General features: G+C 38.0%; 1 protein-coding gene across 3 annotated transcripts; it reads right to left on the reverse strand.

Moving 5' to 3' along the window:
* Nucleotides 1-242: 242 nt before the first annotated feature.
* Nucleotides 243-26,157, reverse strand: zdhhc23b (zDHHC palmitoyltransferase 23b). 3 transcript variants are annotated; one of them, XM_078559922.1, is made up of 6 exons: nt 25,966-26,157; nt 21,673-21,725; nt 19,721-19,876; nt 12,575-13,273; nt 10,763-10,930; nt 243-2,324 (listed from the first exon to the last, which is right to left on the reverse strand). In XM_078559922.1, the coding sequence occupies exons 3-6, from the start codon at nt 19,855-19,857 to the stop codon at nt 2,057-2,059; spliced, it is 1,272 nt and encodes a 423-aa protein (XP_078416048.1). In that variant the 5' UTR covers nt 19,858-19,876; nt 21,673-21,725; nt 25,966-26,157; the 3' UTR covers nt 243-2,056. The 3 variants fall into 3 exon arrangements, with proteins under 3 accessions (XP_078416048.1, XP_078416049.1, XP_078416047.1); XM_078559923.1 differs by lacking the exon at nt 21,673-21,725 and having other exon boundaries at nt 10,763-10,843; XM_078559921.1 differs by lacking the exon at nt 21,673-21,725.
* Nucleotides 26,158-26,595: the final 438 nt, after the last annotated feature.

Below are 26,595 nucleotides of genomic sequence, written 5' to 3' on the forward strand. Positions count from 1 at the left end.
CTGCAATATTTAAGCTCCTGTTTTGGTTTGAGATTTTACAACTTAAGGCTGGCAAGAATGGAATATCGCTTTTGTTTTCAAATATAAAATTAAATTAAACCAACATTTTCTCACAGTCAGTGACCACAACAGTGTTAATCCCACATGCATAAAGTTGCAAAGGAAACCTGAAACAATAATGAAACTACATAACAGGTACATTTTCACTCTGCTTTAAATAGTAACTCATATTTAAAGAACAATTTCTTAAACCTTTTTGTAATGCTAAAAGTTACAAATCTTTTTCGGGCCTAGCAATAATTTACAATAAGACTGTGTACAGAACATTTACTCACTCAGAAATATTGAAAGTCTTAAATCGAGAATTTTATATTTAATGTTTTCTGAAATATTAAAGATGCTGGATGTTTTAAAAAATATATATTTACATCTGGTGACAAAATTGATACAGATTTCTTCACAGCAATCACTGACTATTTTCTCCTTTGAATTTTTTTTTTAATATGTAGGCTGTTTAATGCTTTAATGCAAGTATTAGTGTAAATCCAGCATTGGTAATAATACCTAAATCAACAAAATGCTGAGCAGTTCACGTGGCTTATGTGGAGAGAGAAACATGAGTTCATGTATCATATCAATGATGATGTACTGATGAAAGAACAACCTAAAAAGTTAACTGTTTCTCTCTTCACAGATACTGCCTGACCTGAGTATTTCCAGAATATTCTGTTTTAATTTCAGATATCCAGCACCCATAGTTATTTGCTTCTGTATATATGCCTTGTCCCACTTCCCACAACACTGAAGCCAGGGAAAATCTGTGTATTCATATTGTCAGCTCCAGCACAACTTCTAGAGTTATCCAGTCAACTCAGATATTGGAAAGGGACTGATATCTCTTAGGCCAGCACATTCTCAGCTAACTTGACTGAACATGTGCTTATGCAGATGAAGCAGGCTGCACTGCGCAGTATTGCACCTTAGTTCTCTTCAAAATTGAGAGGGCCAACTGCAAGTACAGATGAGGCAGCATCAATACCGATTCACTCAAGATAGCTGTTAACAGCATACAGCTTTACCACTGGATACCATCCTTGGATGAGTTTACATTAAATTAACATAGTTAAGAACACTTGATTTGGTTACACTACATGGAGTGTTCTGGACTGCTCCAAGCCTGAGTTCACATTGTAATATAAGAAAAGTATTATTGGCCCAAGGAAAACAAGATTTAGAAATTTTGAATCTGAAAAGTTGAAGCTCAAATAAAATATTAAGAATTTAATCTAAATCACTTTCCCTCCTACACTACCATGAACCCAACTGTGCAACTCCTGAAGCAGTATTATTCGAATTTTAACTTCACTATAAATTTCAACTGATTTTCTCCACTGGGTGACAAACTTTAATAAAAGTAAGCTCACGCTCTTAATGTACCCAATATTTTTTTAAAATATTAAAGTCAAAGACTAGAATTTATATGCATGTTAACTAGATTTCAGTTCTACCCTTCTACCCATTCACCACCATTCACCACCATCCTGCCACTTCATTCTCATCGATTTTCACTATATACATTGTCATCTTCATTTTCACTGACTCATTATATATTGCATTCAATGCTCATTTTCTTTCTCTTTATCTCATACACTGCTTTAGTTCTCCCACCAAATGGCTTTTTACCTTCCAAAAACATTCCTGCCAGACTCTCCCAATCACATCACCAACACTGGAAAAACAGATTGTTGCATAACCAGTAAAATGCACATTGATTGACATAATACTGGGGTCTTGTGCTTGTAAAATGCAAATTTGGATAAACAACATCCCACACGTGGAAACCAATCCTGATAGACATTATGGAAAATATACATTTTTTTCCAGTTTGACAGATTTATTTTCTACTCATTTGCTATTTAAATAATTTACTCCAAAAACTATTAGTTGTTTTGGTGGAAGAGAATGAGTTTAACACATAACCATTGTGACATATTGACACATGTGGAGTTATAAATGAGTATATAGGTAAACCCTTGAATAAAACAAATCAGACACATTACACAAAATCTTCAATGGCTGTCTTCACACGAATGGGCTGAACTTTGAGGAACTCTTTCCAGTTGTTAACGAGCCCTCGATTGTACTCGTCGGTTTTTATGATTAGTCCGCAGAGGTACTTGTCTCCAGTTTTGTCTCTCAAAGCAAAGCGTGTTTCTCTTTCTGTGATGTTGCAACTGATGTTGATGAGCTGGATGAGGAACAGATAACTCATCCCTGCAGTGACTATTGTGCAATACCAGGCACAGGTAAATGACAGTGCCGTGCTGTGAAATAAATAAAGCAGAATTTACAACCTTGTAGATACATTGTACCTATTCAGTAAGTACCCCAGGTCAACATATTCAGAGCAGCAAGACCAATTACAACAACACTGTTCTAGCAAAAAACTTTTTTCTAAAGCTTAGAAATAATTCACACAAAAAATATCTAGATGTGATGTATAAAAAGACAAACATGCAAATGACATTGTAAATAGTGTTCTAGGCTTAAACATATTTTCTGCATTTTGTTAAATGTCTCTGGTGTAAAACACAGACTTGCACCTTTCATAATTAGGCATAGAAAAATAGGAAAGCTGTTGAAACAAAAAAGCCTACTCTACCACATAAACCATTCTAGTTGTCAAAGTCCAATGAAGGGTTTTAAGATAGTGAAACAACCAATTCATTGATCTGACAGTTCTGACATGCTCAAGTTCACCAAGAACCTAGAGTTGTTCTTGGATAGACAGATAGCCACCATTCCAACTGCAGCTATTAGATACATGATCTATAACTAGCTAATAGTAACGAGCATTATGGCAGTATGTATTTTAATCCTTGATTTTAATCAGTCCACCATTGCTCAGCTACAGCTGCTCAGATGCCAAACTCTAGATTTTCCTCCTTAAACCTCTCTACCTTTCCAATTCTCCTCCTTTAAGACACTCCTTAAAACCTAGCTCAATTACTCCAAATCACTAACATTATGCTTGAAAAAAAAAATCTATATGTTATGAAATATTCAGCAGTGCAGTATACGAGTTGGAGTCAGTCTTCTTAAATGCCTACTTTATTGCTACATTCTTCACTGACCACAACATGAACCTGCTTTCAAGTTTGTATTTTAAAATTGTACAGACCTAGATGAATATTACTCCTGAATATTCAATACATCTTTCATGGCATTAAAAGAAATACCTAACCATCAGAGAAAGGGTAAATGAGATTATAGAATTTATTTCCATGAATGAAGGCCTGATTTTGATTTCATTACCTGTGAATGAATGCCAGGTATCTTCATCAGTGAAAAGAAACTTCTTTGTTGGAATAGCCTCTTATTTATACTAGAAGTTCAAACAAAAATTGTAAAAGCACTTGCATTTAATTTTGGTGGGTACTATGAATGAAGGTGGTGCTTTAATACTCCCCACAGTCTTGTGGTGTGCCTTTCACATTACTTCAGAGATAGTCAGCCATCATACTAAAGATTCCCCCTTCAAGCACCAGTAGAATATTGCTGAACATCTATTTTCACTTACATTTCATCAGATTTGCTTGTGCAGTCAACAACTTGGGTTACAGGTCACGAGAAAGACAAGAGAAGGGTAAAAGTGAGTGAACAGGTTACAGGAATGGACAGAGCAGGTAGATAGGCAACAACTTACATTTATATAGCACCTTTAACATACCCAAGGCACTTCACAAGAGCATTATCAAAATATAACACAGCCACTGGAGGAGATATCAGGACAGATGAGCAAAAGCTTGACAAAAAGAGAGTGTTTTTAAGGAACATCTTAAAGGAAGAAGGAAGTAGAAAGGTGGAGAAGTTTATTAAGGGAATTCCAGAGCTTTGGACCTTGGCAGCTGAAGGCACAGGCACCGGCAATGGACTGATTAAAATCTGAGTTGCTCAGGAAACCAGAACTGGAGCAGTGCAAAGATCTTGAAGACTTGTTGGAAATAGGAAAGGGCAAGTTTATGGTGGGATTTGAAAACAAGGTGAGAATTTTAAAATCAAGGCATTGTTGGACAGGATTAAAATGTAAGTTACAAGCACAGGGACGAACAGGACTTGGTTAGAGTTAAGATTTGGGCAGCAAAGCTTTGGATGAGCTCAAGTTTATGTAGTGTACAATATGGAAGGCCAACCAGGAGAGCACTAGAATAGTCAAGTCCAGAGGTAACAGAAATATGGGTAAAAGGTTTCAGCAGCAGATGAGCTGAGGCAGAGGCGGAGTCAGGCAATGTTAGGAAGTTGGATATGTGGTTGTGAGCACATCTCATTGTCAAATATGACAGTGAGGTAGTGGACAGTCTGGTTCAGTCTCAAGACAGTTGTCATGGGGAGGAATGGAGTCAATATTTAAGGAATAGACTTTGTGGCACTGACAAATGACTGTTTCTGTCTTCCCAATATTTAGTTATTGAAATTTCTGCTCATTGGGTACTTGATGTTGGACGAGCTGTGTGACAAATCAGAGTGGAGGGATTGAGAGAACTTGCGGTAGGGAAGAGCCTAATGTGGTAAGCATTCACCTGGAACCTGACATGTTTGATGATGAATAGGAAGGGGGACAAGTACTGATCCTTGGGGGACTTCAAAGGTAACGGTGTGAGAGTGGGAGGAGAATTTAAGGTGATTCTTGGTCTACAATTGGATAGGTTAAAATGGAACCAGCTGAAAGGTTAGGACAGGGAGTTGCACAAGTTGATAGGTTGAAGGTAGGTATGAACTGCCAATTATGATGAAAGATTAACATTGACATATTGGTGTCGATATAGTAAATATTTTTATCTTTTCCAGTAGCAAACACTCATTCCATAGTTATGCAGCATATCTATCCAGTAGTTTCAGAAGTTTCAAGGGACAGAGGAACGTAGAATTTGGATGAATAGATACATACACAAACATGGACCTTCTCTGTCTTTTTGAGATCATTGCTGGTTTAGTACATTGTTCTTGAGCATCTGGGAGCAGGATATTGTGTGATTTCATTGTCTAGCCTCAGCCGACCCCACCTTTCCAGTGGTATGCAGGGTTTGCAAAGGGGATTTGTACAAGTTCCAGGAAAGGGATCATTCCCAAGTCCTCTGTGGAAACGGTATAATCACTGCTCTGACTAGCATATATCAAGAGGCACTTAATCAATTGTAGGTTGGGATGGGGCAGAGGAAAGAGAGGGGCAGTGGAGAGGTGGTGCATCTTCCCACTGCCAGGAACTTGCACTAGGGTGTGCATTTCTGTTTGATCCTCACACAACATCAGGCTCAGCACACAGTGGAGCGGGTCTGTGGGAATCATGTTCTTTGGGGCAACTTGGATCCGTGCCCAGAATGGTTGGTTCCAGGAGCAAGACCAAATGATGTGCAGCAGCATGCCAGCCTCACCACACTGTCACCAATTTCATTCAACAGGAAGAGGTGATATCTGTAAATGTTGTACTGGGTGTGGTATGCTCAATGTAGGAGTTTCAGTTGGCTCATGCACTCTTATGGCAAATGCTAACTGTAAGGGTTTGTTTCTCAAATTTGGGAATAGAATCAGGATCGAATTTAATATAATATCAATGAAGTGATGAGATTTTTAATGTCTGCAATGGAATATGGAAATGAGAGAAAAATTGCAGTAAAATGACTGCTTGACAGGATGTATGATCTAACTGGTAGTATGTTTAATTTTAAAAAATTCATTCATGGGATGTGGGCATCGCTGGCTAGGCCAGCATTTATTGCCCATCCCTAATTGCCCTTGTTCAGAGGGCATTTTTATGAGTCAACCAAACACATTGCTGTGGGTCTGGAGTCACATGTAGGCCAGATTTCCTTCCCGAAAGGACATTCAACAATTGACCATGGTTTCATGGTCATCACTAGACTTGTAATTCCAGATATTTATTGAATTCAAGTTCCACCATCTGTGGGATTCAAACCCAGGTCCCCAGAGCATTACCCTGGGTCTCTGGATTACCAGTCCAGTGACGATACCACTACGCCACCAACTAATGTAGACAATTAATGAAAGGAATGCTTAAAGTAGTGGAAAGGAAGAAGGAAAAATCAAGAGACTAGCTGAGCTCAGTTACCATCACTTTCCCCTGGATTAGTATCATACTGTTTCAATATTAAATGTGCTAATAAAGCACATTGAAATCAAACTTGCCCAGAGACAAGTTTTATTTCCAATATTAGTTCTGTTAATGTTGTCAAGAGTAAAAGCAGTGTGCATCTTGGTAAATTGCTTTTGCTTTCATACCTCCTGCCAGTGAAATCGCCTAAGAATTGACTGCCTTCTTTTAAAAAAAAGGAAGGCATATGTTAAATTTCCTAACCCAATGTGCTTCAGCAAGCTTCAAACACCAACTACAATAAAGAGAAAAACCGTTGTGGTCTTTGATTTGCATCTCTCTGTTCGTAGATACACTGACACCTTCATACTTCCAATGAAACAGATGAATAGTTTTTAGTTTTAGTAGGGCTTCAGCAGCCTGACTCTGGCACTGCTCATACTCAGGCCTATCAGGCACTTCAGGCAGATTGTTTTTAGTGTAACTAATAAAGCAACAAGGTGCTTCTGGGGTTAAAATGTACTGAAGTTTGGACAATCAACTTTCTTTTCATGTTAGGTATCAGCCTTGGTTCAGTGATAACACTCTAGTCCTCAAGTTAGAAAGTCATGGGTTCAAATCTCAGTACAGAGACTTGAGTACACAATCCACACAGGCACATTCGTACAATACTGAGGGAGCGCTGGGGTTCAGAAGTTCTGTCTTTCGGATGAGATGTTAAACCCTGTTTGCACTCGAGATGGACATTAAAGATCCTGTCGCTCTACTCAAAAGAAAAGGGTGTTCTCTGGGTCTCCAGAGCAAATTTATTCCTTAACTAAAATCTAAAACAGATAATCTAATAATTTATCTAATTGTGCTTTGTGGTCAATGTTTCCAGACTTTGCTCATAAACTTAAAACCAAATAAAGTACAGCCCCCACCACTTATAGCAAATGCATTGACGTTAATGCGATTTGCTCTTTAAATGTGTTGAAGTGCGAGCAGTAGCAAGCGATTCCCAAGCATAGAGAATGAAAATTTGAGTAGGGGGGTTGGGGGTAGTCCAGTGTTCCCACTCGAGGTTCATAAATAATCTGTACTTTGTCTGACCTGTGCAATGCTCTCAAAGCAATGGCCTCATAGTCATGGCAGCTGAGATTCCAGCTGCTAGGAATTTGTGAAGAACACAGGCATTTCAACCACAGGGAAAGAATTGACATGGGGACAGAAATAAATTGGCATCAGGAGATGAGCAGCGTCCTCAGAGAGAAGGAAGCCACAGCTGTTCTGGGTGAGTGGTGGTGACTTGAGAGCTCAGTGAAAGGAAAGAGATCTGAGAGGTGAGAAGCTGAACATTAAACAATAACATCTTCTGCTCAAAATAGAAGGTGTGCTTAACAAGTTGCAAGTGGTAACTTTGAAATTGGTTTTAATGCAACTAATTGACTGATAAAAGTGATTGCCCAATTTAAACGTGGGTGTTTTAAGTGATAGGGCCCGTTATTTTCAATAAAGTCAGTGGGCAAAGGGCAAAACCAGAGCCAATCTTTACACAGCCTAACCACAGTCTAACATTTATTTCGAGTGAAACATTACAAACACACACCTCCTAACTCAACAACACCCCAATTTCAGTGAGCATCTCTTTATTTCTGTTCAAGTGAAGCCGCACTTAATACCTCCCACCTGCACATAATTAAACACAACTGATATACAAATTAACAGGGACTCTACCAGAAACCTTTGATTTCTGGTGACATGCTTCCAGGCTCCCAGGAAATCTCCTGTTAATGTCCAAATCCTCTGTCTGTGCAAACTGTATTTCCAGATACTTAAAGGATATTTTCTTGTAATATAAATGATGAATATACCTGACAAGTTGTGACAAAGCTCTGCACTTTCAAATCCCATTCCACTTCCAGTGCTTTTGCTTTAACCAATTGGCCTATGCTTAGGGTTGTTATTTTGGGAGGGCTTTTTTTGTTAGTTTATCTAGGGCGGTAAAAGCTTGATTATATATAATTACATTTTTCAGCTTACTTGCACCAAAATGGTAAGCAGGTGATGATCTCATAGTATATCTGATTACAAACACTTTCATATCAAAGCAAAAATCTTCCAAAACACTAAACTAAATGAAAATGTAGTGATATACAAAAATACTTTCAATTTTGTTTTCAGTGCACATGAAGTTGGAACAATCCACTGTTCATGCTGGGCTGTGTGTTTGTAATGATTGACCAGATGCTAAAATGAGTGATCTTGGAGGGTTGTTCTTCCCACAAGCAATGATAAGCATGCTGATGGTGACAGTACTTCACTAATGAAGATAATGACCCAGAAGATATGTGCTATTCATGAGATAATGTTAGAACAAAACCCATTTTACCTCATTATGTTTTAAAACAAATCCCAAGAGGCACTGGATAGTAGGGCAGATTAAATATTGGTCCTTCACTTCTAACACTGTAGTTTATCCCCAACAGCTTCAAGGTCAATTCAAATCACTCTTTGGGCCTTGTGTGAATTGAGCTCTTATTTGCAACAAGTTGACAGTACAAAACAGTCAACAATTTGCTGCCACGTAACGATCTAGGCAGAGATGAGACGACGTGAGAGAACTGGGAATGGCACATCAAGTGGATAAATGTTCCATTCCTGGCACAAGCATCATCCATGTTGATAAGTACAAAAATTCTCCCTAAAACATTCAGTACAAACAATGGTCAACAGCACAAGTGTTTAAATGAGCTAATGTTAAAACAATACAAAAATATTAAGGATATTGGTAGTAATTGATAGGATTCTGCTTTGATGCAATCTGGGTCTAAGGTTGGAATATAGTCTCTTTTTATTGCTATTTCCTCTCCTCTTCTTTCACCTACTCTGTTCTCTGAACTCTTGGTTGAATTAGAGTTCCACACGTGCCAGCAATCCTTCAGTACTTCGCCCAAGTGGTACTTATTTGGGCTATTTGAAATTGGGGCCCAATAGTAATGCCCAATTACAGAGCTGGTTCCACAGATTTACTACTCACCCATGAACACATCAACTGCAGCTGAGATCAGTTAATGTAGCATTGAACCTAGCACCATCCCATTGCACAGTTCAGCTGTGTTGCAATCATGCAACACTCTCTCCCCTTTCAGACATTCCCTGCAGTTGAAAACATGGTCAGATGGCTAACTGATTCCTCTCTAATATGGAGTACAACAGCAGCAGGGGTCGTCTGGCATCCCATTTTTCTTCTCCCTAGAAAAGCAACTCATCCCATAGAGATAAAAACAAAAAGCTAAAAGCTACTGCGGATGCTGGAAATCCAAAACAAAAACAGAATTACCTGGAAAAACTCAGCAGGTCTGGCAGCATCGGCGGAGAAGAAATCAGTTAACGTTTCGAGCCTTCATGGCCCTTCGGCAGAACTGAAGCATGCTTCAGTTCTGCTGAAGGGCCATGAAGGCTCGAAACGTTAACTGATTTCTTCTCCGCCGATCATCCCATAGAGAGACTGGGTTGACATTCGAAGCTCTCCAGTTAATATTATTCATGGAGCAATGGATTACTGTGTTATCAAACGGTCACATGGCTGTGCTTCAACAGCTTTTGGATTTAAAATTATTTCTTCAAAGTGGTTTCCATTAGGGTGACTCACGTACATCTAAGATACATTTACTGATGGAACCAAGCCAGGGCGAATTGTGGACTCAAAGGAGGCAGTGAAATTCTGTCAAACGGAGATTGATAAGATTTGCACCTGGGCTGATCAGGTGTAAATGAAGTTCATTGTGACCAACTGCAAAGTACGGAATACTGCAGGTAAAAATAAGAGGCAGATGTACTCCATGAGTGGGCAAGAAAATGCCAACGGCCAAGCTGAAATATGTAACAGCATTGACCAACTCATTACTTCTTGTCTACATAACTACATAATGTGAAACAATAAACATGGCAAAGAGAACATGGAGTCTGTTTCCATATCTATTGAATTCAACTCTGAAGAATTCACACTAAGACTGTTTATGTTTTGGTGAAACAATTGTATTGTGTACAATAATAAGGGAAACATGCAGGTTAGATGCAGTGCAGAAAACCACGACAAGGCTGATCCCACACATTGGGATGAGCTGTGAGGAAGACTTGGCTAAAGTGGTACTATTTAGTTTTTTAAAAAATTGAGGAAAGTTCTTCCACATTGGACATTATGAAACATATAAAATATTTGAAGGGTTAAAATAAACCATAAACAATACTTCCAGATACATCAACACAGCAAACAAAGATGGCACAGTTTAAAAGCCATGACAGGCAAGTCTTGTACAGAAGCCAGGAATTGTTCCCTCACACAGAAGACGATTAGCATAAAAGAAATTAAAAATTTGAACAGATTGCCAAGTATGGTGCCAAGGCCAAAATATCTGATTAAATTAGACACGAACTAGTTCTTGTAGTGGGGAAACAGATGGAATAATATTCTGGAAAGAAATCAAATGGGTTGAAGGAACTTGCTCACATGAACCCATCTTCTGATATTATGATCTTGTGAAGTGATTAGAGTGGAGCAGTTTTCACACTGTATTTCACTTATGAACCACAGAAACTTTGAGATTGTATCCAAATCAGCTATGTTAATCAAACCTAAAACACATTTAAGAGCGATGTCCCTTTTCTTACCTGTGCTCATTGTAGACCCCAGGACAATAGAATAAAGCTATGAAGATGCTTCGCCCCCTGCATATAGTGTCCAGAGTCAGACTGATTCCATACATGGAGGTCAGGAGGAAAACAAAGAGGGTCAGAATAAATGCACGGTGATTGGCTTCACCTACACAACTGTTAATCCTGGAAATAGAACAAGATAAATACATTAAAATGGTTTGAATCAAACATCATGCAACCCAAGAAGAGCTGATTCCTCCTAAAAAAATAAATTCTAATTACTTAAATGACACTTATTGTGAAGAAACTGAGATTAGCTAAAATTAAGTGAAAAATCTTTAGCCAAAAGTCCCAACCAGATATACCAAGCAGACCATTTCCCTAAACTCTAATGTTCCAGCACTTCATATGTACTGTATATAAGTCTAATAATTTATATTACAATACAAAAACAAGATATGAAAAATTGCAGCAGTAACCTGAAGCTTTATGAAATGCAATATTTTCATTGACTTCACTTTTTCACCCCAATCATGCTTACATAAAATGTTTCTTACCCAAGAGATCGAGCATGATTATGGTGGGGGAAACCCAAGGAATAGGGTTCTTGATATACCAATTCCCATTTCTGAAAATTTGTGCAACTTGCAGTCAAATGTTTCTGCAGGATATCTTTAGTGGCTTTTCAGTTTAGCATTTTGCTGCAGAGTAAAATTAGTTTATGATAATAAACTGGCCCTACATTTGAAGTACATTTAGCACAGATTTGACAATATCCTGAACGAGGTGATCTTACATACTGTACACCAGTTCTTTCTAAATTCATGATGTCCTGACTACAGCTTGTCATTATGGCCTGATTGATTCCATTTTGTGGAGATGGAATCAGGGCAGCACAAGATAAATAAAGTTTATCATTTTTTGCATTCTGCAAACTTTCAATTGGCAACTTAATTTAGAATCAATGATTCATACCACATGGTGCTCAACAGTGTGGAATACAGGCAGATGTGTGAACTTAACCTAAGATGCAGTGTGAGAAATCACAATTTCAAACCAAAGGAAGAGGAGGTCTGACTTTAGGGCTTCAGCAGATAACAAGAATCATAAAAATTATAGCAGACTGAATCTGTTCATAGTTTGAAATAATCAAAAGGTTAAGCACTTTAAAATAGAGATATAAAAAATGCAGAGTCGAAAATAGATGGGATGGAGTGGGGGTGGATTTGGTGCAAATATAATATATTGTATCTTCAATCTAGCTAAAATAGGAAGAGGCAAATAGGCACCATTACAAAGGCAGCATAAGCAGAAGATGAGAACCGTGATTGAGAGCAGGTCACTTATATAATCTATTGTTGTCTTTTATTACAAAGCAAGCAAGACATTTAAAGAAAATCAAATTGACACCAAAGGTTCCCTCCACCTCCACACTAGCCCCTCCCATATTGAACATTTCAGTTAAATATCTAGATTCTGTAATCATGGAATGAAGCTAAACATACCTCAAATGTAGGGTCAGTTTATTATCACAAATTAATTTTACTCTGCAGCAAAATGCTAAACTGCAAAGCCACTAAAGATATCCTGCAGAAACATTTGACTGCAAGTTACATAACTTTTCAGAAACGAAAACTGGTATCTCACGAACCCTATTCCTTGGGTTCCCCCACCATAATCATCCCTCAAGAATCATTCCCTCCTAGCTATTTCAGGCCTTTGCCACTTGTTAATAGTAATTTGCTATGTCTTCATTTCACATTTCTTTCACTTTGAGACAGTCTGAGAGAGCTGAATAATGCTGTAACCAATCAATACTGGACCTACCAAACACAATGGTGGTCCAGCCTTTGTACACAAGATGCACAGATTCGACAATGTCCTGAACGAGGTGGTCTTACAATCTTGCATACCGTACACCAGTTCTTTCCATATTCATTATGTCCTGACTGTAGCTTGCCATTATAGCCAAATTGATTCCATTTTGTGGAACTGTCCCAGTCCACCTGTTGAACTTGGTGTATACCATTCAAACTGTATGACAAAATGTTATTTGTCTCAACACCATTGTTTTGAGCACTTCTGTTGTCTGCTCTGAGGTAGCCTGGATCCTTCTTGACATATACTAAACATACGAGTGTCAATACCAAACCACAAGTGAGCACAATTAAGTGTACAAAGCTAATGTTTCCTTTAGGCATTATTTCAGTCAGGAATAGATAGTACATGTAGCCCAGAGAAAACAGGGCAAGACTTAGAAAAAATAGAGTGCGCCCTTTCTTCTGGTGAGTGATGTAATAATACCAGATCACTAGCATTGGTAAGGACGTTAAAATGATAAACGCCAAGAAGATATGAAGGGCTGCGATATGGAGGAAGATTGGAAGGAAAACAAGAGGCGGAAGTATTGTGATATCAATCTTCTTGGCACCAGTACCAAACAGCCATGGGATCCGCAGACGGTCAGAAATTGTGTCTGTTACTCTTTCAATGGTCTGTGAACTGACAGATTTTCCCTTCAAACACCTGAAAAATCAAGGCAAAATAGCTAAATTATTATTTTTATACTTAAATCATTAATTTAAAAAAATATCCAATTATCACACAACATAGTGGAACCCGATTTTACTCTGTAGTGGACAGGATTCCCTGGTACAGGTGTAAATGAATTTCATGTATCATATTATTTCAAACTGAACATTAGCAAAACATTAATTATTGCTGGGAGTAGTGGATAGAAGTGTTATACATTCAAACATAAATTGTTTAAAAACTGAGGTTCTTGATTTACAAAGGAAATATGGCATACAAACAGGACATTCGGCCCAACTAGTCCATGCTGGAAATACTAGTGGTTTTCCAAAATGTATGTGAAGATTTTCATGCTGATTTGGGATACAAATAGGTAATCAAATTGAATAAAGCAGTTTCAATCACAGTAAAACAAAATCAGAATGTAACTACATTAGCCTAAATATCTAGTTGCATTGAATTATGCCCATTACTTTATAAAAAATATTTTGTAGCCACCGGAAGTCCTTTCAATAATCCTTCAGCTGAAAACTCCTTGCAAATCAATATACTACAAAAACTTAAAACATGTTGAATTAGAGGCAACCTTGCAACATAATTTGAGAGAAAGGCAACAGAGAGTAGGGTTGAAGGGATGTGACAAGTGATGTTCTCACAGATTTGTACTGGGGCTGCAGCTTTTCACCCTAGATAGCAATGACTTGAAAGAAGGAATAGATAGTGTCATCTGCAAACTTGGATGTACAGCTAAGTTATGAAGTGCAGCAAATTTTGTGAATGGGAGCAAGAGTTAACAAAGGGAGCTTGACAGATGATTTGAGTGGGCAAAATTTAGGCTGATGGAATTCAATGCAGGGGCTTGAGTGGTCACCCACTTTGGATCTGAAAAAGACATGTTTGAATATTTTCTTAATGATAAGGGACTGAGCTGTGGAGGAAAATTAGTGCACAGGTGCAAAAAGTAATTTTAAAAAGCGAATGGAATATTGGCCTTTATCCCAAGGAAGCTGGAAGTCAAAAGTAAGGAAGTGATGCTTCAGCTGTACAGAGCATTGGTCAGACCACATCTGAAGTACTGTGTTCGGTTTTGGGTACTAGATCACAGGAAAAATATACTGGTCTTGGAAGGGGTACAACACAGGTTCATCAGAATGATAACAAGGCTTAAAGGATTGAATTACGAGGACAGATTGCATAAACTCAGCTTGAATCCCTTAATTTAAAAGGTTGATGGGGTCTGGGGTATTGAGGTATTTAAAATTAAGTGATTCAATAAAGATATGCAAAGAAACTTTCCTCTGGAGAGAGAATCCAGGCTGAGGGGATATATGTTAAAATTAGAGCCAGGTCATTCAGGGGTAAAATCAGGAAGCAATTTCCCATACAAAGAGTGGTAGAAATCTGGAAGAGGTTCCCCAAAAGGCTACGAAAACCATTTGAAATTTTAAAGACGGAGATTGATGGATTTTTATTCGGTAAGGATATCAAAAGATATGGATCAAGGATGCAGAAATGAAGTTGAGGTACATATCAGTCATGGTGTAATTCATTGGTGGTACAGGCTCGAAAGGCTGAATGGCCAATTCCTGCTTCTATTCTAACACTGGGATTTAAAAGGTACTCCAACAGCAGCAGACCATATCCTCTTACAACATTGACCAGAACATAGCAGAGGAAGGAAAAGCAATAATGTTTTATGACCCGCAGGTGGAATGTCACAGATTGAATTTCCCAGCAACACATCGGCTCATGGTTCAAGACATACGAGTCGAGGACTCATAAATAAACTTAAAGCTGGAGTTTCAAGTGCTAAACTCACATTGGAGCTTCACCAGGCACCTTAATAAAAGGAATTTAAACTCAACCTTGTCTGCCAATCACTGATGATATCAGAACTGTGATGATATACAATGATTTGACATTTTTTTTAAATATACATACACATAATCCTTTGCTATTTTTCACTTGATAACAATTCCCATTCTTTTTATAATACATTGAAAAAATTCCCTAGACGACTTGTTTGAAAATGTCTCCAGAAATTGAGTGACTGTAAAGTACACCACTGTTAAGGCCACATCCTACAGAAGTCAGCATTGACAAATCATATATATGGCTGGCAACAAGACATTTGTACCAAAAAACATCCTTAAATCATGCTCAAGTCTATAAGACTTGCAGAAAGTTACAAATGCATTTACACAATGGAAATTTGAAAACTCTGCTTCTTGCCAGTCAAATTGTGCAAAACCTAGCTTCACTTAAAATGAATAGAACGCTGAGGAGTATTCTAGTTCTTTTTATAAGAATGTCATACTTTCTGAAGTAAAAGGGTTCCACTCCAAGTATTCTAACTATTTAAAGGGGGAGTTACAACACTATAGTCAGAGAGTAAAACTTGAAGAATTTAAATATCTTATTTCAAGTCAAAATAAAGTTTCAAGCTAAATCACTCTGATATTAATTTGTACAGGAATTTTTAAACCAGGCTCATTCACTACTATAACGTAGAAGACAGGACTCTGAATTATCCACAGCAGATTCCTATAACAGTACATGAATGCAACTTAATGGAAATGGGATGAATGTTGGTCATTATTTATTAAAGGGGACACATTAATGTGTTCTTAACACGGTTAAACTAAAAAAGACAGCAATATTTTACAACCAAAATCAATGTTCACATAAACCATCTGCTTTCCTGGAATGTTACTCTACATTTATTGATAACTTAAAACTTTTTCAAAATAGAATTAATAATTCAATTTAAATAGTGGTATCTCCATGGATTAGCAATGCATTAAAGTACGATGTGCAATACTCTGGTTACATCATCAATTGCAGAAAGCTATTTTTCCTTAGAGAAATACAAAGAAGAACAAAGTCTTTTGTTACATTTTGAAGTCAAAAGCCATTTGGAAGATCATTCTGAACTAATTTTTCATTTAAGATCAAAGCAAAATACTGCGGATGCTGGAAATCTGAAACAAAAACAGAAAATGCTGGAAAAACTCAGCAGGTCTGACAGCATCTGTGGAGAGAGAAACAAAGTTAACGTTGAGTCTGTAGGAAGAAGGGTCTGTTTTTTTCTTCTAAATGGGTTTTCACTTTCATTAGACAAAAATTGAATCTGAAAATAGAACTTGAGTGCGGTACTTGATGGCAAAAACAAAGCTGTTAATGATTAGACCCTCAACATTTGCTAACGGAGACCAGTCCAGTGAACAATTGGTCTTATTATCCTAAAGGAAAAGCCCGCCTTCTGACATATTGAAGGATCTTTGATCATTTTCTTCTTCGTGGAAAGAATTTTGGGATTGAATCATGTTTAAAGGGTCATCTTTCAAAGCAAAGTGAATTTATACGAGGTTGAAAAGTCACCAGCTACAGATATTGCAGAATGTGTATTAAAGCCAGACAGCCAGCTTGAGAGACGTCACAACTCTCTTACTTTCAACTTTTGCAGAGGACCATGTGTCATTAACCAGAACAGTCAGAAATGTTAAGCAAGTCATCATTTTGATGCAAGTGTCAAACTAACATTCACACCCATTGTGTGGGCGATGACTCAATTCACATACACCCACAAGAATATATTTGAGATTCAGACAAGTACAGAAGAATTGTGAGGTACTACTCTTGGCCCACAGCTGAAAGTTATCTAGAGAAAAGGGCAAACCAGAACAAGTCAGCTAGTCTACAAAAGGGTCGTGATACATGGTTTACTACTTTTTCCAATTTTTTGAGGAAAGAAATGGGATGAAGTCAAATGGAATTTGCTTTGGCTGTCACTCCATACTAATTTACTGTCTGTGAAATAAAGAAGCTTACCAATTCATGTCTGGCTTCTCTTAAAAAGAGATGAAGGCTCATAGACACACAATGCTCCGTTCAGAACATTTGGATCCTATTATTACACTGTATTACTGTTAGGCATCATGGAGATTTGTATGTTGGACACTTTGAAGAATGAAGAGTTAATAATCGACCTTCCTCATACCTTTTGGAGCAACTGACTTGCCAGGATAAACAGGATGGATTGGGAGTATCAAAAACAACAATTTGTATTTAAACCATTCCTTTAATGCAGTAAAACATCCCAAGGCATTTCATAGAAACCTAAACAAAACCAAACCACATAAAGAGATACTAGGACAGCTTAGCCAAAGAGGTAGGCTTTCTAAAGTGACTTAAAGCATAGTTTTTTTCTACTTTTAATATGAGTATGATATACAAAAGGTGCTGGTGCAAGGAAATACCGCACAGTAATGAAGTCAAGCAAAGAGAGGAAGAGATGGAGAAGTTTACGAATTGGACGCCAGAGTTTAGGGCCTGGGCAGCTGAAGGTGCAGCTGTTTATGGTGGAGTGATTAAAATCAGGGATGCTCAAGAGATCAGAATTGGAAGAGTGTAGATATCAGAAGGTTGTAGGATTGCAGATTACAGAGATAGGGAGGGGTGACAGCATGGAGGGATTTGCTAATAAGGATGAGAATTTTAAAATCAAAGAGCAGCTTAACCAGGAGTCAGTGTAGATCAGCAAGCACTCAAGGTGATGGGTGAATGGGATTTGCTGTGAGTGAGGGTACGGGCAACAGAGTTTCAGATGACCTCAATTTTATGAGGGTAGAGGAGGCCTGCCAACAATGCATAGGAATAGTCAAGTCTAAAGGAAATAAGACATGGATGAGGGTTTCAGCTGAAGATGAGATGAGGAGGGGCAAAGTCAGGGATGTCATGGAGGTAGAAATAGGTGGTCTTAGTGATGGCGCCCACATATGGTCAGCAGGTCATGGAGGTCAAATATGACACTTGAGGTTGTGAACAGTCTGGTTCAGCTTCAGTCAGTTGTTATGATGTGGGATGGAGTCAGTGGCTAGGGAACGGAGTTTGTGGTAGTAAGGACAATGCCTTCAGCCTACCCAATATTTAGTTGGAGGAAATTTCTACTTATCCAGCACTGGATGTCTGACAAGCAGTCTGCCAATTTAGAAAGTGTGGTGGGGTTGAGAGAGGTGGTGGTGAGGTGGAGCTGTGCATTGTCAGCAGACATGCATAGTGGTGTGTTTTCGGAATACAGCACCAAGCGGCAGCTGATAAGAAACAGGAGGGAGCCAAGACAGAAGCCAGCATAGTTTGTTTTCTTAGTATGCTTCATCAAGTGTCTTGTGCTTACTCGAAACTTGTTATGAACCATAGAAAGAAGGAGGTTGTATGCTAACAGTCATACACTATCATATAATTAGATATTGAGCATTATGAGCACTGTGCTGAACATAAAACATTTAGTCTACTTAAGCATGGCTATGCCCGAGGATACTGAAGGCTGACTTGAAACTTGCAGCATCTTCTTTAACACTAAAGGTAAGAGGAAGGTTCCATCAGCCATGGCTCAGTTGATAGCATCTTTCCTCTGAGTCACAAGGTTCCGGGTTCAAATCTCACTCCAGAGCTCGAGCAGAAAAATCTACGTTGACACTTTAGTGCAATATTGAGGGAGTGCTGCATTGTGGTAAATTTTGGATAAGATGTTAAACCAAAGCTCCATCTGCCTGCTTGGGTGGACACACAAAAAAAGTCTGGCACTACTTTGAAGTTGAGCAGGGGAGGTATCCCTGGAGTCCTGCCAATATTAATTCCCCAATCAACATCACAAAAAAGAGATTATCTAGTCATTATCACATTGTTGTTTGTGAAAGTTTGTTGTGTGCAAATTGGCTGCTGCTTTTTCTGTACAGTATTACATCAGTGGCTACATGTTAAAAATACTTCATTGACTGTGAAGTGCTTTGAAACGACTAGTGGTGATCACTAGTGCTATATAAATGCAAGCCTTTTTTATTTATGAGAATTTTATTGCTAAAAAAAATTCAATTTTACAACTTGCAATAGCACTCTGGTTAAATTGTTGAAACTATTTCAATTTCAACAAGGTATCGTTACAAATTGTGAACTCAATATAATTCTCAATGCATAGCAAAGGGATAAATTGATATTAAAACATTAAACAACATTCCATGGCTCTGTAAAAGCCATCCTTAGAGACAGGCCCATATTTCAGATACCTTCAAATATTTAGGACAATTAATTTTAAGTCAGATTTCCAAACAGGCAATAAAGAAGGGAAATGGGGAGCGATCATTTACACTATTAACCAACCCAGTGCCTTTACTTATCAAATAAAATAACTTTCTAGGTTTTAATTATGCTGACTCAAGGTTGTTCATTTAAAGTCATTTAGGACTGGATTCAAAACGGAGGCAAGGCAAATTAACTACATAACTTACTGTATTTGAAATCCACAGCTGCTATCAGGGCAAGATCTCACCCTCATCAAGCTTGTCATAACTTTCTTCAAAGGTGAAAGGAAGAGACTTAAGACGCTTGTTTTAGCCCAGTATTATCTATTCCCTGACATGACACAATAAGATTATCACTGACCTGTCACAGGCTTCATCCAGGTCCACACAGTCACAACAGCTGGCCAGTATGTGAGTTTTCTCTCCATGGTGATTAATGTACTCACAGCAGCAGAGAGTGCCATCCTCATCATATGTCTTAGAGTGTTTCTTCTTCATCCTGCCTTATCTCACACACCTAAATTCACAAATCAGTAAAAACAATGTTAAGAAATCAATAATGATTGATTCCCAGTTACTCTGAATAGCCTGATTTTCCTTTCTTAATATGTTCCATTAGGGCATACACTGTTCATCTCAAGGAATTAGACTCAAGTTTATACCATATACTTTTCACTGGGTGGGAACTATTTGATTCTGTTCATTTAGCAGTTTTTTGCCCAGAAAAAAAATGAATGTGTTGAATTAACACATTTTGTTGCATAAACAAAAATAAATGATTTCTCAGGTTACATGACATTACTGAAGGCATACTACACTGCAAATCACCTATTTCTTAAATACATATAATGAAGATTTGGCGTAGTTAACACTTGGACAGTGTTAAAACCTTCAGTCATTTAGGAAGGAATTAGGATGCTGGGAGGTCCTGGGACCCCACCCCCTGCATCCACAAAGGATGGGAAAGCTTCTCATGTGGAGGGGCGATAATACATAATACACACTTAGACCACAGATATCATTCTATCCAATTTGTTATTTATCTCAACGTACTGTCATAAAAAAAGAGAATAAAGACAAGTGAAGCCAATGAAATAACCTTTGATAATCGTACTCCTGCTGGTCTCCCACATTCTACCCTCCATAAACCTAAGGTCATCCAAAACTGTGTCTTAATTTGCAGCAAGCCCCCCTATCACCCTTGTGCTCACTGACTTGCATTGGCTCCCAGTCAAGCAATATCTTGATTTTAAATTTCTCAACCTTCTTTTTAAATCATTCCATGGTCTTGCTATCTCTGTAATCTCCTCTAGCCCACACCCCTGCAAGATACCTGGGCTCCTCTAATTCCTGCCTCTGGCGCATCCCCAGTCATATTTGCCCCACTATTGGTGGCCTAGGCCCCAAGCTCTGGAATACCCTCCCGGTACCTCTCTGCCTCTACTTCACTTTCCTCCTTTAAGACGCTCCTTAAAACCTACCTCTTTGACAAAGCTTTTGGTCATCGGACCTAATATCTCCTTATGTAGCTCTGTCAGGCTTTGTTTTATAATGCTCCTGTGAAGCGCTTTGGGAAGTTTCATGATGTTAAAGTCGCTATATAAATACATTTTGTCATGCAGATAAAGCAAAATTACCCACTTTTGTTATGTCCCTCCATTTTTTTCAAAGTAATTTATCCTCAAAATGTCTTGGGATAGGGGCCTTTATCCTATCATGGAAACTATATTTGATAGTGGCAGAGGGGAAGGGGTTGCAGGTGTGGGGGGGGGGCGCAAGAAGGTAGAATGTATTCAAAGAGCGAGAAAAGAAAACATGTCACAGGTAAATATTTATTCCTTATTTGTTAATAATCCATATATAATGCCCATTTTGAAGCATGGCACTGCAAAGCTGGCCACCTATGCTCAGCCAATAATTTAAAAAATGTAGTATGGCTGTAATATTTCATAGAAGGATGAAAGAATTTTCAGTATTTTTAAGAAATCAATGTATTGAATTTATCTGTCTAACTTGACCTGATGAAAATGAGAAAATTAATTAATCCTACAAAGCCTCACACAGTATGAAAAGTGTCTTCCACTGAATTTACTAGAAAGAATATAAGGTGCATGGCTCATTTATGAAGATTTCAGAGACCATACCTCTAGTTAACATTGTTATTTATTTTGACAGCTATTTTAACAATACAAATATTACTAAGACAGTAAATACTCATGTTCCGCCACTGCGCACTGACTTTAGTAATCAAACATTCTACCAATTAAATCAAGTTAACAGAAACTGATCAGCAATTATAAGTTGCATACTGACAGGAGGGTTTCAGGTGATATCAAATGGGTATGGCTCTTGCTTGGGGCAATCTTCTAAACCCAAGACAATGAAATATCTTGAATTCACATTACAGGATTCAAATTAATACAATTTATATACTTGATAGTGTGTGACATTGAGTCATTTCCAGCCCCAGTCTCATTACTGATAACATAGGATGGTGACAGAAATAACGCAGAACCAAAGCTTACAAGTCATCAGATGAAAAAGCTGCAATGCTAAGCTTGCAATTGATAACAAGACAAGTCTAAATAAAAGCACTTTTTAAAAAATAAAATGCAATATTCATTAAAGCTTATTTTCAATTTAACTTTTTGTGGAAGATGCATGAACAAACCCAACAAACACAGAATGTTTTTTTGTCATCATGTATCCGGTCTAAATTTAGAGACAAGAATGATGCCAAACATCAGCTAAGTTGAAAGATGAGATATCAGCAAGTGCTTATGATAAGTATGTTTCAAAATATTTTGTTTTAGTTTAGTTAAAATCAATTTTTGTACCGCCTGTCATTGCTCCACAATGATTTGGATAGATTTTGTACAAGGGCATCAATGTTCAGTTATTAGTTCTGCTACACAAAATAATTTGCTTTTGATTATTGACAGTCCACATCCAGTCTCTATTTCACACACATATTGGCTGGTGATATTAAACACGTGTGGTTAAACATTGAAGATGCAATTGAACAAATTACAGTTTACTTAAAAGTACTATTTTCAAGAAATATATAGCTCCAACAACTAAAACCACTAGATTGACAATATCGAATGACGCAGGTAAAACATGTGCTCAGTACAGCATGCGACAATTAATCCCACAGCTGATGTAATACACGTTTTAAAAACAGTTATTGATAAGAGTAACCAATAAATCAAAATGTACATATTTTCCATTAATAAATATGAAATTTAAAACCTTTATCATGAACAATTCTTACAGCAGGAGTTTTATTATTAAACTTGTGCAATTCAAAAACTGTCAAATCACTTCATATCTTTTTTAATAGATCCACCATCAGCCTTATTGAAAAGTTACATATGGCTTAACAAATAAACCCTCAAAGTATTCTCTATGAAATTAAGCAAAATTGAGTTGCATATTAACTGGCTATTAATAATATAAAAAAACTTTAAAGAGGGAAGTATCTTATTCACAAATTATTACAATTTAGTTAGGCTGGATTGCCAAACTTGCAATTGGTAAAAAGATAAATCTAAATAAAAGTATTTTTGAAATAATTACATTTCAGCATTTATTAAAAACTTTCAATTCATATTTTTGTGGAAGATATATGCAAATACAGGATGTGTTGTTTTGTTATATATGCAGTCTAAATTTAGAGACCAGAATGATCCCAAATGTCAGCTAAACTGTAAATTAGTTTGAGAGGCTAAATATTAGCTTCCCTAGGGCAAAAGCAATAAAGCCAAAGCAAAATATAAAGTATCCCCTCCTAGAGAGCTTACCAACATTATACGCAACCCTTTTGATATCTCTCAGTTTCTGAATGATTCTTTAAGTACTATGAAAATCAGTGTAATCCAAAGACGAAAAGTACTGTGTCGCTGAGCTCCAAGGTAAAATTAATCCCCTAAATGTTCATATAAGTAGCCATGTGGTGTCAGGTTTTTGGTACACAGCCAGTTACAGTCTCGAAAGTTCAAACATGATTCTCCTTCATGGCCAGACATATGTGCTATCGCTGAGAGCTGAAACTTGCCAAGTATTTACTGTATTTACCATGGAACATGGCTTCAGTGAAGCACACAAAGTCAAATCTCACAACTACACATTTGAAAAAAGTGAAGAACAAGAATCTAATGCAGTTCATAATAGTTCTGCTGGGCTTAGTAAAAGTTATTTGAGTATAGTGTTTAAAGGATTTCAATATACCTGTGACAAACTGTATTTTTTTTAAATAAATCATTTTATTCCCCTATTTCCCCACCCCACCCAACGACATATATTTCTTAATGCAAGAAGATAGGGTCAAATTGTACTTCTGGGGCTCCATCGCTGAAGTTCCACACCTAGCTGGTAGGAAAAATATGATAAAGCCACCTGACCTCCCTTCCTTCCGAGCCTCTGTTCTAATGTCCTACCACAGCATAGCTGAAATTAATATCTCACCAAGTGGGGGGTTACAGTCCAGGATTTGAGCTCCATTACTACACTGAACACCCCACATGGTCATACATGCTGCTCTCAGGCAAGATATTTTTTATGCACAGAATGTGCAAAGAAACAGGTCATTCGACACACAGGTTCATGCAGATTTTGGTGCTCCACACAAGATTTCTCACATCCCTCTTCATGTAAGTCTAGCAGCAAAACCTGTTATTCCTTTCTCCCTCCAGTGTCTATTGCACTTCCCCTTAAATGCATCAATGCTATTCGCATGAACTGTTCTTGTTGTATTGAGTTCAATATTCAAATCACTGAGTAAATAAATTTCTCCTGAATTCCCGACTGAATTTGTTGACCATCATCTTGTATTCATGACTTGTGTGAATTCCCCACAAGTGGGAACATCTCCTCCACATCTATCTAATCAAACCCTTGCATATGATGGCACTATTTAAGCGGTGGACTTATTCCCAGTCAACCAATCTATATCAATCAACATCACACAAAAACACAGATCATCTGGTCATTATCATGTTGCTGTTTGTGGGAGTCTGCTGAGTGCAAATTAGCTGCCGCGCTTCCTACATTATAACAGTAATTACACTTCAAAAAATACTTCACTGGCTGCTAAGTGCTTTGGGGCATCTGGTGGTCATGAAAAGTGCTATATAAATGCAAGTCTTTCTTTTCTCTTTTACGACTTAAAGGCTTCAAACAGGCCACTCCTCAGCATGCTCTTTTATTATATCAATATGAAAGACAATTTGATACCCTGAAAAAAAGAAAAATGTACACTTGTGACCACCATTGCATATCGCTGTCCATCAAAAGTAAATTTAACTCATGTTGTAAATACCTACTGGATAACGAAACCACCTGGTATATCACCAGAGCCATATGGAGCAGAAAGTTTCAGGTTCAATACCGACTCCATAATGTAAGTCCAACCAGTATGGATAAAAACATTGGGCAGGGTACTATTCTGCTGGGTCACAATGGACCCATGTCTACCTTGCATTCAATCCAATAAGTTCCTCCCTCGACTTAGTTTTTCCTTTGTATTGCTGATGTTTTGGCCTTTTCTTCTACTATGAAAATTAAACCACAGTATTAATTTGTTCATTATAGGCTCAACTGAATCAGACAATATATATAATTCTTATTTGCATAACCAATGTGATCCACACTATGTCCTTCATGGAGTGTACAAATTGCTCATCCATAACACATATAAAGAGATAACAGGGGTTGGACCTCCAAAAATTAATTGAAATATGAGTAAGATCCTAACATGTTGCTGTGTATAAATTTACTATATACTGTCAGCCTCCCTCGTAAAAGTTATGTCAAAAGCCTTAATATGAAGTAACCTTCAACATTTCTATGTCATTCATTTTCCGATAGCCTGCACTAAAGCATTCTGTAGACTAAACATTTGCTATCATGTTCTATAAATTGATAAACGTTGAAATACTTCCATCATATTTACCAATTGTACTAAGAAGCTAAATGCTCCAAAAGGTATAGATGCCAATCATTTGCTAGAAAGAAATAATTAAATCTTAAAAGCTCTTATATCACTCTCACTTGCTGGGGCTTCTTCAGAAAATCTAATTGAACTATGGTCTCCCCTCATCCACTGTCAGTATTTATTATCTCGTACATATTATTTTACAAATACCATGGTCTCAGAAAAATGAATTCTGGCTACTATGAAAACTAGCAAGGCATCGTTCAAACATTGTTATCAAGTGAGGAAAATCATTTTTTTTCTCCAGAAGTTTCTCTGAAGTTGCTATACAATGCGTGTATGGACGATTTTAAATCTCCCTGTAATTAAAACGTCCCACATCATAGAATAGAGTTGCTCACAATTACGTGTACCTTTTTAAATGACGGAAACAATTCCAAGGGTCATCACACGCCGCTTGCCTCCTGCCCTGAAACAAATGTCCATTATAATACTTACCACAAACTGGGCTGGGAAATGCCCTTCACAAGATTAAGTTTACAATAAAATTGTTAGCTGCGACTTGGCGAACTTGAATTTGCGACGTGCCTGTCAATCGTAACAGTTTAAAAGGTTACAATAAATCACAGTACATCCTACCACTGGATACCCTTCAATCCCAGCCCATGTACCTGTGAGAAGCCGCCTCTCCGCTGCCCACTTCACTCACTCAAGGTTTGCAGCATTGGGTCAACAGGTCCCACTCACTCACTTCCGTGTCTCTCTCTCTCTCTCTCTGCTGTCTGTAGAAGCGCTTCACGCAGCAACACTACACTTGCCAGGGCTCGGGCTCGGGCTCCACCCTCTCCGCGCGCACACGCGCGCGATCCCGAATCCCCGAGCTCGTCCCGGAATCGCCCCCGCAGCGCGCGTCTCCGCAATCCCGCCACGCGCTTTCTGACACTTGCTTCTACTGTACGTTCCACCACGTAGTTAATTGTTGCCGCTGCCCAGCCACTGGATACACCCAGCCCTTACAAGTTCATAAGTTTCTGATGCGTCTAATACAGTCGGTTGAGGAGGTGAGTAGACTGACTCCCCTCTTTTTCCACACCCCCTTTTGACGGCAACAGTTCCTCTTTCAATAATACGTTTTCCAACTCAGTGAATGTTTAAGTGCCGTGACTGTGTAAAAAAAAACAGAGATAAAAACAAAAAACTACTGCGGATGCTGGAAATCCAAAACAAAAACAGAATTACCTGGAAAAACTCAGCAGGTCTGGCAGCATCGGTGCAATTCTGTTCAACAGAAGGGTCATTGG

This window comes from Cetorhinus maximus, chromosome 16 (genome assembly GCF_964194155.1).
Source record: "Cetorhinus maximus chromosome 16, sCetMax3.hap1.1, whole genome shotgun sequence".
Classification (NCBI taxonomy): domain Eukaryota; kingdom Metazoa; phylum Chordata; class Chondrichthyes; order Lamniformes; family Cetorhinidae; genus Cetorhinus; species Cetorhinus maximus.